The 12,902-nt window shown below is 38.4% G+C and overlaps 1 protein-coding gene across 2 annotated transcripts in view; it reads right to left on the bottom strand.

The window, feature by feature from the left end:
* Positions 1 to 12,902, bottom strand: part of PTDSS1 (phosphatidylserine synthase 1) — a 29,264-nt gene that overhangs the window by 10,138 nt on the left and 6,224 nt on the right. For both annotated transcript variants that reach the window (XM_079300971.1, XM_079300972.1), the window contains exons 3-8: positions 12,085 to 12,129; positions 9,790 to 9,914; positions 6,669 to 6,827; positions 3,948 to 4,099; positions 1,979 to 2,120; positions 911 to 1,023 (exon numbers count right to left, since the gene is read on the bottom strand). In XM_079300971.1, the coding sequence (XP_079157097.1) occupies positions 911 to 1,023; positions 1,979 to 2,120; positions 3,948 to 4,099; positions 6,669 to 6,827; positions 9,790 to 9,914; positions 12,085 to 12,129 (736 nt within the window). The remainder of the gene's footprint in view (positions 1 to 910; positions 1,024 to 1,978; positions 2,121 to 3,947; positions 4,100 to 6,668; positions 6,828 to 9,789; positions 9,915 to 12,084; positions 12,130 to 12,902) is intronic.

The raw sequence follows: 12,902 nt of genomic DNA, 5'->3' as shown, positions 1-12,902 counted from the left end.
ACCATTCTGCTCTGCTCTCTATGGTCCAGAAATTTAAGATTTACAGAGGGGAATTCCAAAGAAGTGGAATCCAAGTTCCTGTTCTCAGTTTCTGATTTCCACTGACAAATGGGGAAGAAGAGTTATTACTCAAACAATACAAGGACTGCTGAAGACTTCTACAGGTGTACAAGTGCTACAAAGAAAAAAACCAAACTCTTACAAATTCACCAATGCAAGAGCTCCCAGGGTTTACTGTGATTTAATTAATAGTGTTAAAACACTGCACATAACTTAAAACAGTATTTGAGGAATAAACCAATTCATGGCTGCCATTTAACTGTCCAAGGTAACATCACTTTGGACATAAACAGGGAATTCTCTGCTTCTAGCTTCAGATCTGAGTGCATTCTGTCTACCTCCAACTGTGTAATGGGGCAAAAGAGAAAATTAAGGGACCTTTCTAACAAGGTAAAATCACATACATAACCAAAAGCAGATTTATGTCCCTGCATATATATGGTTCTGTTCTCACAATAAGATACTGTTAGAAAAACCAACAGCTCTATTTTTCCTCATCTACACTTTTGGAAGCACCTGACTCATTAACTTGAATACTTTCACATGCAGTCCTCAAGGATAATATATGCAGCTAACTCACAAAACAGGGAGATTCTACACAAACAGGAGAAGGAACAGACTAGCTCTGCATCCCTATGGCAACACAGTTGTTAATGTACATTTACCTCATTAGCTTATTTGTCAGGAAATACATTTTATTGACAAGAGATGATTGCTTTGCATTTCATGGTGGCAAGAGCATACATTTTGTGAAATGTGCCACACTTATTCACAAACTATATGCAGTTCTTGAATGCCTAGAAGTTAAGCTACTTTAAACTGGAAAAAAAACACCAAAGCAAAAAATTACCTTACAGTGGGTGCTGTAATGATTCCTATGAAGAGAATTCTTCCCCAGCTTAAAGGATGGCTTGCTTGGAACACAAAGATATGTTTCAAAAAGAATGTGTTCAACTCAGTTAGCTAGATTAAAAAAAAAAACTAGTTAATAGTGTTCAACTTATATAACTCCTAATGAGTTAGCACAGAAAATGTGTTTAATGTGTTTAATACAGAAACTAAAACATAAAAAGAAATCTGTGCTCTATTATAGCCCTGCTGGTGAGATTGACCATTGAAAGAGGAATTCTTGCTCTGTCTTTTGCTAAGACAAGCAAGTAATATACTAGTAAAACAAAGAAACCCCTAGAAACCCCTATAAAAGTATTTGCTCTCTTTCTCAAAACTTATTAAGGGACAAGACACTAATTCACACTGTAAAGGTCTTCTGATAACTTGCATACCCCAAATTCAGTACAAATGACCAATGCAATTTTGGGAGAGAAGCAGAAGGGATCATATATCAAAAAAAAAAAAAAAAAAAAAGAAACATCAAACCTCAAACAACTATATCAAATCTTTATGGATTTCTTTTAAATCACTAAATTAAGAAATTTTTAAAAATTAACAGAGGTTTTAGTTTTAAGTTTTCAAAGCATTCATGACACATTATGGTCTTGCTAGATCAATGACAGTATTCTGAGTATCATTGATCCATTCAACAGTCAATCAGAAAGGAAAAAAATCCAAAAAAAGCAAAGCAAACCAACCAACCAAACACTCCGCATACAAACCAAGCAACCTGCACATCAACACAACAAAACCAAAAAATTAAAATTCCACCCCTCAAACCCCACTATCTAGCAGTTTTTAAATCTCTGTCAACTGCAAAAAGCCAATATAGCAATCTGTGCTATTTGGCTTTTTCCACAGATTCTGTAATTACACTCCTTAACTACCACATAACTCCTGTGAAAGTGCATTACCAACTCATTTAACTGTGTATTTCAATAATAGACATACATTCCATCAGAATATTTTTTAGCCAACAAGTAACTGATCTGATGGAAGCTTTGGTTTCACAGAATTTATTTCTTACCTGCCAAATAATCATGAACAGGTAGACTCCAGCCACTCTCTGAAACGAAGACTTTGGGTCAAACCAGCGGACATAGGTCCAGCTGGCTGGGGTGAACTGTAATACAGCTCTTTTGATTTTCCCTGTGGTTGTGTGAATGTCCCTGGGAAAAAATAATGACTGGAGTAAATACAAGGAATAGACCAGTAGGGAAAAACAAAAAAGCAACAGTTCTGGTACTGATGTTTCTAAGAAACAATCAACAGCAGAGATCTTCTCAGACACAACTATGTACCAGGTAACAGGGAATTCAGAAGAATAATCCACTAAGCACTTCAGTCAAGGTGCATATTCTGCTTCTCTATCCTCAGCCAATAACTCAGTAACTAACTACAAAACACATTTATCATTCTCTCCACAAAGAAATGAGGACAGCAATTTGCAACTTCCTTGGAAAATCTGGAGGTTATTTCTTCCTAGTCCACAGCTCTTACCCCAAACACTCCTTGTTCTAGAGCTCACTGGCATCAGTCCTTCAAGAACCTGTCAGATTCATTATTCATTATTTGTATAAGGGGCTGGCTCCACAAGTTTAATAATACTACACCTCCAGCACACATAAGCCCTGCTGTTCTGATATCAGATGCACCTCCTGGGGAGGTGTGATAGCACTGTAAAAAGCATTTACATTCTGTTTTGAAAGGGGATTTTAATGCAGGCTCATCTGACATGTATTACTGATTCTTGCTTTTGATAATATTAATTCAGATGAGCAACAGCATCTAAAGGACACAGTATCTAAGAAAAATGCAGAGCTTCCTCTTCTCAAGGAAGACTAGCAGGACTACAAGCCAGTGTTCACCTTGTTATTTCTCTGGTCCTTCTGGACCAAAAAAACAAAAGTCCAAAAAACTCTCAGATTTTATATTTTCAATATTTGTATTCTTCTAGGCTGGAGAGAACTTAGGTTAGGGAGAATCTTCCAAATTTTAAGATCTGTATTTACTAAATTAAAAAAAAAGAAAAATAAATTAAAAGGGTACAAGCAAAACCTTCTTATTTCTGCAGCATCTTCATGTTAAAGGTCAGAAAAATCTACTCACGCATGTAACAGAATATGAAAAAAATTATTACACAAAGACAGTAAAGACTAATTCTGCCATAGATAGTCTGCTGTTCAAATTTTCAGTGAACTCTCTAAAACCAGAAGGACCATACAGGAAAACTGAATTCAGACTAAAGGCTGGATGGTTCTTAATTAACAAAACTGTGAATAAAAAAAGCAATACAGAAATTCACACAATGTACAAATTTGGAAGTCAAGATCTGAGTTCCTTTTCCATCTCTCAAGGCAATTCACTACAGCTGACCTGTTTCATCTACACCATTGGTAGTGTGCACATAACCATGCTTGGTACCAGCTAGGAGGAAGAAGGCAAGAGGGGGGGGAAGAAACCACACCTGGACAGCTAGGAACTGACACTTACTAGGCCATAAGCTGCTGCCCTTTTACACAACAAATGCCTCTTTATTTCACAATTACTCCATTTATTTTAGAAGGTCGACAGTGAGGTAAGGCAATTCACAGGTACCATCAGCCCCATGCCCCTACTGCAATTACAGCTAGTGCTGACAGACTGCCACAATAATTCTTCACCAAGGTGAGTCCAAATCTAGTTAAAAAAATGTATGATGAGAAAACAATCACAATTTGTTTTGCTCCCTGACTTCTTCAAATTTTTATGTATACAAAATAAACTGAAAATGCAGATAGCTTTACTCTTTTGTATTGTCCATTGGCATCAATGCTAATAACTTAAAACTGCAAAGGAAAATCATATATACAGTCACATTTACAAAAAATATGCTGTACAGGAACATTACTATCACATTGATATTTAACATTTAAAATAAAATTACAGCACAGTTAGCACAGGCAGATTCCATGCTATTTTTATATATGCAAAACAATGTTTTAATTTAGACCTACTTGAAGCTTGCCCAGTGATAGGTCCTCATCTCCAAGAAACGACAAACTACCATGCCCAACCAGATGCCACCCCCGTTACAAAGCAGGATGTCCAAAATGACTTGATCCCACCAGCATTCAGCAAAATTAGGCAGAAGGTGCATGAAGAAGAGCTATAGAACACAGCAAAAAGATTCTGGGTGAGGCACAGCACAGAATTCCTACAAATTCACTTTTAAAGTAACATTCAACAATCAGCTTTTCAGTACACAGCATACTTTAAGGGCATGAGCCACTGCCACTGAAATTTGATGGACATCCTTCCATTAACTTCATAAGGCTTTGAACAGAACCACACAAGATATCAGAAGTTTTTCTTCTCACTGTTTCCTGCTGAGGCTATGCTGTATATAAGGATATCATGCAGCTGTTGGCCCCTCAGAGATGATCCACAATACATTAAGAGAAATGTATGAAACAAGCAGAACTACTGTGTCTCTTGGAGGAAATAAGGTGGTTTGTACTTAAAAAAAAAAATTAAGACAATCTTTATTTCATTTTTGCTAAATAGCTTTAAGTAGTATGTTTTCTAAACCAGCAACAAGATGCAGCAAGTAAAATGGATGCATTTGTAACAGCTGTCTGTACTAAAGCATGGTGGTGTTCAGGATGTAAGACTTCTCTACTGCAAAACTCCATTTTCAGGAAATTTAGTGACTGTAGAAAAATTAAGAGTCCAACAACACTTCAGACAGCATTTCAGAAAGCTTTGCTGCTGTACTTGATACAGAATGGCTGAAGGAGTCTAGAGGACATTCCACTCTACTGATGCAGTGAGAGGAACAACTGGCCAAATTTAAGGCAAGATATAAACATATTTTACCAAGAAGTAGAAACACATCCACTCCTCTCTTTCTCCATTAAGAAAAATAATTTTATTCTCTTATTCTATGAGAAAAATCACTGCAATCCAAATAACAGTCTGGAAAAGTTACCTATGGAAATCAAGGAAATCAAGACAGTCATGTGTTAAGCAGTCCCTCTGCAATACTCAAGGAGATAATTAACAAAACACATAGCAAACTAAAGAATGTACCTCCACAAAAATAGTACAATTTTTGTCAGTTAAAGTACACACACTGTGACTGTGGAAGATTATTGGTATAATTTTGTAATATTTGTTAGGAGATGAAACCATAAAGTACTGAAAAAATCAGATTTGAGAAAAAAACCAAGAAGAATGTTTTCTGTATACAACAAGAATGAATGCTGGCCCATTTAGAGTACTTTACAGTGACTAATACCAGCAATGACAATTCCTGTGCAAACTCTTGCAAAAGTGCATCAAAACCACTTGTTTTTCTTTGACAAAGCTATGTGAATTCCAACCTTCTTGAAAATTTGAGTTTCTCTTCAGGACCCAAGTGACACAATATTGTTCATTATCCTGCTAAAGTTTTCCTTTAATATTTTTAATTACTTTAGCCTGAGAGGGGTGATAGCCTGCAAATGTCAGTCAGATCCAGGCAAAGACACTAGAAGTTACAGATAATTAGGCAGCAAAACCCAGAGCACAGGTGTTTGCCTGACAATCTCTAGCTGCTTTCTCAGAATGAGAGACAAAGGTCTGCCTGCTTCCCAACTTCAATCCAACAGGGTGGAGCATGAGCCAAGTTTCCCATTTCAGAACAGGGAGTTGGCTGAAAGCCATTAATGCTAATAGGAGATGCTCAGCTAAATCCCCATGTAACTGCCCTGATAACTTCGGGAGGTTTCTAATTACTCTCCTGAATTATCTAATTCATCCAAAATCCATTTGAATGGTGATAACATATCTGTATTTTGAACCTTGTCCAACACATTGTCTGTTCCAATAATCTGCCTTCCAACAAGGGGAATACCAGGCACCTGATGCTGTGTAAATTGAAGATGAGGATTGTGTGATGAACAATTAGAGTATGAATGAAAGAAATCCAAACACATTTTTTTCCAGAGGGGAAAATATCAGCACAATAACTAGCTAGGGTGTTTTCAATGAATGGGTACTGGTGAAATCCCAATCTTAAGCAATTTCAGAATCACTTAGAAAACACAGTATCCATCAATGCCACAGAAGAAAAACACGCTTTAAAGAGGAACTCACAGCACCAGGATTTTTGAACTCAAAAGTTTAATTTTAGACAAATAAATTCTTAGCTATGCTTCTAAACTATAAATGCTTTGTCAGACAAACCAAGCATTCTCAAGACAGCAAGCTTTACAGAAATCTGATTTTAAAGACTGTGTTCAGGTGTTTACATCAAGATTCCTGAGCTCCATTTCACTTGTACATTATGCATGACTATATACAATGTGTGATAATGTTGTATGGAAGGGACCATGACAGTAGATCACAGATATTGCAAGGTGAAAAAGAAGAACAGTTGATCTGAATCAGGAAATATGTGAAGTAGAAAAAGTAGTATGATCCCCATAACAGCAGAAAATAAATTATGAGTGGCACAAATAGGCCAACCTAGACTTCCATTCTATTCAAGCAGTAATAAATCACTTACCTAAAACCCAGCTTGCAGTTGTCTGCTCATTCAGCTGCATCAATTACTCAGCATCTGGTTTATAAGACTTAAAATGTAAATCTATACTGAGAACTAGAGAGCCATCCTTCTAGCAACATTCACTCTTCCCCCAAGAACAATCCACACCTCATCCCTTTGCTGATAATGAAGATAAAGAGTGGCCTACCTCAGTGAGCTCCCAGGTGATGCTAATAGTCCAGCACAGCCCATAGCTGCGGATCAGCAAAGCCTTCATAGCCCAGCCCCAGAAATGCCCAAAAGCAAATATATCAAAGTGGCTGAGGATTCTCTCCCAGGTGATAACATGACAGTTCACTGCATACTCCTGTCATGAAAAGAAAAAAACCCAGAATAAAATTACTCCATCAATACACAACTTCAGAAAGAAGTAACATATTTTCATCCAGTGCAGTAAGTCTGAAATTATAATGGTATTAAATTAGCATTATTTTATTTTCTTATAATTCTAAACTGTGGCAGAAAATTTTCAGTATCAAGACTCTGTGCCATCACAGTACAGTTCTAATTTAATGGGAAATAGAATAGACCTTGTGCCTGAAGAAGCATGTATTTCCTAAGTGACAGAGAAGCAACAAAAACAATAAAATCATTAACAATAAAACCAGCAAACAATACTCCAGAAAATACTTATTTGCTTTATTTGGAGACTCGATTTGAAATAACCACCTTTCCTGACATTCACACTAGTTTAGTATTCAGTTGTGGCTCATCAATGGCTAATCCTCTCCAGTTTTTGATGTAATGTTACTGCTGTCAATGTTTGAGTCTCTTTTGTGTCTTATTTTCCTCATGAAAGCAATTTTCTAGAACCCATTCATATTGAGGATATTCAGTCACAGGATTTAATTGAAAATAAATTTACGAAAATATCAAAGGGAACTTGCAAACATTTTTTCACAGATGAGCAGCAGATTCCTTAAGAATACTAATTAATATTCTAGCCACCAATGACAAAGGAACAGGGTTCTCATAACATATTGTACAGCAAGTGCTAGAAATCACTGCCTGAAAAGAAAAAAAAACATTATGCCACCAGGAGGCTGCAACTGTAGGGTTCTGTCTCATCACTGGGCACTAACTGAATCATTCCTAAGAGGAAACACACATTGAAAAAATCTCTGCTCTCCAATCCTCCTAAAATACACATTGCCACCTGCAGGTGACAACACAGCACTGCTCAGGGCTGTTGAATCAATAAATCTCTTCCAGGTCAGAGCTATTGCTAATCCTGCACAAATGCACACGGATCAAGTTGAAACAGAGATAGCAGAGAAAGATTTAAATCCTGGTCACCACAAGGAGAAGAACGTAAAATTTCATACAAATCCTTCTATCAGCAGGCAGCTAAATCCCACTACAGGATGACAGGAGTTGTGTAGGTCACTATAAGTAACCCTTACTGCTGCTGCTTTTGTGTCCTTGCCTGTGCTGCTGGTCAGAGAAAGGTGCAGCACCTCTTCTAAGGAAGGTAAACCTGCAGCCTTAGTGCACCAAGAGAACTGAAACTGGCTCCTTTGCCAGCCTGAGAAGCACAGAATACACCACAGGAGGTGCAGGCTCCTTGCTACACCACAATACCTATGATGAATGAACACAATAAGGCTACTCCAAAAGTGAGGGTTTTTTTCCAGAGCTCTTGCTTTTTTTGCTTTTATTTTTACTGGAGCTTTTTTCTCTCTATCTCATTTTTCCAGCTGCAGTTCTGCCAGCCATACAGTGAAATGTGTTGAAGTCTTTTTTTATATCCAAGCAAGTTTGCTAGTCCTGTGCAAGACTCTGACAGACCAAGTTGCAACCTTCACTACAGCTGCACTCTAAAAAAATGACTCCAACTTTAAATGACAATATCTGGACTGCAAAGCAGACCAGGGCAAGTTTCCACTGACTGCTACAGTCGGGGAATGTGCTGTACTGTGCTTCTGTGCCAGTAGTAATACTAGTCCTCCCCTAGTTAGAATCTATTTCTAATTTAAATGACAGGAGAGTCAGGTGAATCTGACAAACCAACAGACTCCTTGTCTCAGGACTGTTTTGTTGCTCAGCAACACCACTGACAGCCGTGCTGGGGCTCCATTTAGCAATGCATCCTCCCCCATCTAAGGGCAGGCTGCCCTCGCCTCTCCCCCAGCACAGCTGGCTCCTGCAGAACCCAAAGTCACAGCCCTGGAGCTGCACAGCACATACTGCTGACAGCCTGAGGTGCAATACCTGAAGCACTCAGTTTTCCAGGCAAGGAGCCTGCACACAGCCCTCACTATCAATCAACGAACATGAGCTTACTGCACTGTAAAGATTTCCATTCCCCCATGTGCTACAGGGCAGCAGTTTGCAGCCACTGCTGATGAGGGGCTCTGCATTGCTTTGCATAAGCAGTAAACTGCAACGTGTGAAAGACAACCAATCAATTTCCCTACTCGTGAGGCATGAGCCCTATAAAAGCACCTGGTATACAACAGGTGACCACGGTGGACAGATGCACAAACCCAGGGTCAAGGAGCATGCTGGTCAGGTGGTGAGCAGGGCAAGATTGGCAACTCCTGCCTCCTCTTCTGCTTGATGTCCAACTGCTCACACTGTGTTCTGCTTTTACAACCTCAGCTCTCTGTGTTTGGGTCACCATCTGAAGGAGAATGTTCTCTGGATAGAAAACTCTTTGCAAGCTGCTCAGTAGGCAGAACAAGCCTGGCTTTCTATGCCACCCCAGACTATGGTCTATGGAAATATCTCCCAATGGTAACAGCATCAGTGCTCAGTTGCTGACTGACTAGAAGAGAACAGAGTCCTGCAGTTGCCACATGAACACGTATTCCACAAGCTCCATAGCACAACAGTAATGTACTAAGCTCAGAGCTACAAGATGAGACCAAAGTTCTTTGAGTGCAGCACTGTGGGATCAAAAACCCTGATCTGGGACACATTCCATACAGGCTTCCTTTATATACTACCTTGCTAAGTCTATTTTCAGTATCCATGCTCATATCTATTACCAAAAATAATCCAAAGCCATCCCACTGCAAACATATATCATATTCCAAATTGCACACTCATCCAAACACCTACATTAGAAAAAAAAAAAAAAACCAAGAAGTCCGCTTTTCACACTTGCTGACTTCAATGTAAATAAATTGTTGACACAAAGGACTTGTTGACTCTGTCAAGTATAGGCACAAACTTGCACTGCTCATGCCAGCAAATTCAGATTTATCCATTCCCACTCATGTAAAACATGCCTAAAGTATGTACAATAAAGTGCCATGGATACATACCATAATATCTGCTTCCCTTGTGGCATATCGAAGATTAGGGTCCAGCCAGTACATCACTGCTTTTACCTGCTCAAAGTTAAGGAAGAGCAGGAACACCAGGAACAGAAAATAGAGCACACTGAGACCTGCAAAAAGACTCAGTTTAAAAATCATGTTCAATCACAAAACTGCTTGGAACACAGAATCTAAAAAGCTACTTTGAAACAGTTGTTCTACAAATGAATTTCTATATGCAGCAGCTACATGCAGAAAAGCTGAAGAGACACCAGTCAGTGTGGGTTCTTTCTTCTATACAAGAAATCAGATGGCTGATGTCTGATGTCAGATGTCTGAGCACTCAGCCCTTCATATCCCCTCCTGGGGCAAGAGATACAATACATGCTCAACTGCATAAAGCCAACCAAAACAAAATCAGTCTAATCAGTGTAGACACGTGTATGAGGCTATGATCAGGAAGCTCCTTATTAAGAGATACATTAGGATGAAGGACTGCATTAGCTCTGTCCCTTTGCTTTAAGTATTCTTGGTCTCATTAATGCAAGTCCCTAAGCCTTTACAGAGATTTCAACATAAAGATCAATCTAATAATGCCATTTGGCAATTCTGAGCTGTGCTGGCAGTAAAGAATAATTACAAATATAAACTCATGCATGTCTGAGTTACTTTTCTGAGCTGGAAAATTTGCTGACTGAACCTTTCAAAGATAAATATGATTATTTATTTTCACACCACTATAAATTATGAAACACAATTGCATTTGGGAATGTCATTTCTCTCTTCCAGTCTGAATGAGGACTTTTTTTTTTTAAAGAAGAACTTACTAGAAATTGAATCCTAGGTGTAGCTCTGTGGGTAGCTAAAGCTTTTGTTGGGACCATATCTTTACATTATTCACAAGCTCACAGATATCCAAGACCACATTTGGAGGAGGCATATAAACATTACTTCCACATCCTCAAACTTACTTGTATCCTACAGCAGTGCCATGGAAGGCAGAAAGATTAATGTGAATAAATTTAGGATTTGCCATTCAAAATAAACTACAGCAATTCTAAAGAGGCTTTTAAACTACAACAGGACTCACATGTTGATACCCCCCAGTGTACACCAGAAAGCAGCTTTAGTTCAGACACACACATGCACAGGAAGTATCTATATGGTCCTGTGCAGTCCCTCCCAGAAACACGAGGGGAACAGATGTCACCCAGCTAAAGGAAGCACAGCCTGCAGGCCAGGGTGCATCTGGAAATGTGTCCTGTTGAGGACACACCAGTCCTGCCCCTCATCTACCAAAGGGTATGAGAACTGAAGCACAGCTAAATGAACCACGGCAGAAGAAAGACAATTAATTACACAGGGAAAAATGTTGCTCCTGATTTTGCACGCAGCCTTTCACCAGAACTACTGGGGTCAAGCTCTGACAGTATCAACATTGAGAATGACCTTTACTCTACATGCAGTGAAACTTGAAGGGAGCAGTAGGACCTGTGTTTCCCAAACTTCCCAAGAAGCAGTTTTGTTTAACAAGTACTGTCTAATCAGCAGTATCCTCTCAATGTCAATAGATGAGTAATCAGCTACTTTGAGAAGCTACTTATTTTTAGATATAAGATGACAGGAGAGAGGAACGTTCAGTATGCTTAAAAATAATCAAATCTGCAGTCTAGCATATGCTCTGTGAACCCTGAATTACTTGAAAATAAAATTCCTCATGATTTTGCTGGGTAATTCAGATGTTTAAAGAGTGGGATTTAACTCGTTAGTTTTGTAGCTGACAGAATTATTTTTCAAATTATGAATGCAACTGATATTCACAGGTACTTTTAATGAAATAAGAATATGAGTATACACATGTCAAGAATATTAATAAATGAATTATACTATTTAATAAACATATAAAGTAATAGCATATTTTGCCAATAATGAAAAGAAATCACCTACTCAACTGGATTTGGAAGTCAGATAGTATATGCAGCAACTGGGGTTGGAAGAGTTGACAGTAGGAAAGGTGTGAGGGAAGGAGATTGGGAAGCACAAAACAGGATTAAAACAGAGTATCAGAACAAATGATCCCTTTTTGGTGATTTCATTTACACCATCCTGACACAGAGTAACTACAATGATATTCCCAAATATAACAAAGAATAGATTATGAACAACTGCTCATGAGCAGGAGGAAAGTAACATTCACACAAGTTTGACGCACAATTATGTTTTCATGACAATTCCATTCATCAGAAAGCTTAAAAGGCAGGTCCTGCAAAATCAATGCAAAAGTCAGAAACACAAACTTACCAAAAACCATCCTCCATAGAGCAGGGTGAGGACGTGTAAAGGGTCCTATAGAAGGCAAACAAAAAGGCTTTTTAGGAGACAGTAAGAGCTACAACATTTATTTTTGAGTATATCACATATGACTCCTTGGCATAAGCAAGGATCAGTTTTTCATCAAACTATGTATTACACCTGAAAGCTGGAGCTCTATGTTGTTTAAAAAAAAAAAAAAAAGTAACAGAGGATTTCAGAGTGGGGAAAGGAGATTGTCAGTTGACAACATGAAGACAATTTTTCACTGTTTTTATGGAGTCATGCCCAGAATAGTAGCATGCTGTTTATGCAGCAGACACCACATCTCAGGTGTCACCTGGGGATGTCCTGACCTGGTTTCCAGACTGCAGCTTGCTCCCAGTTAGGACATCCCATACAAATTTGGCTGTGTTAACAAAGAAACATGATGCTTAACCTTCATGGCAACAAGAAATGTTACTGAAGAGGCCTCCTGAAGTTTCCAAACTGATCATCATATATAGTTGACAAGAAGAAAGCACTACACACTTTATCAAATTATTTACTTTAGAGTCAGCGATGAAATTTATTACACTAAAAATCTCTCACTTAATGTGAACAACAAAGGTAAATCTGGTGAAACTGGAAAACATCTAAAGATGAATCACACATTTAAGTAGCAAGAAGTGGAAAACAAATATTTTCAGTATGCATTGCATACTCTTTCACACTTTCACCACTGTCTGCATAAAGCCCCTTTTTCTCTGGCATTCAGTTTTTAAGGCAGCACTTTGTGAAAAGTGTGCATATAGGATTTTTAAGATATG

Source organism: Erithacus rubecula (assembly GCF_903797595.1).
Source record: "Erithacus rubecula genome assembly, chromosome: 3".
In the NCBI taxonomy this organism is placed as follows: domain Eukaryota; kingdom Metazoa; phylum Chordata; class Aves; order Passeriformes; family Muscicapidae; genus Erithacus; species Erithacus rubecula.
Note: the sequence above shows the minus strand (reverse complement) of the source record. Positions and strands in the feature narration are given on the sequence as shown.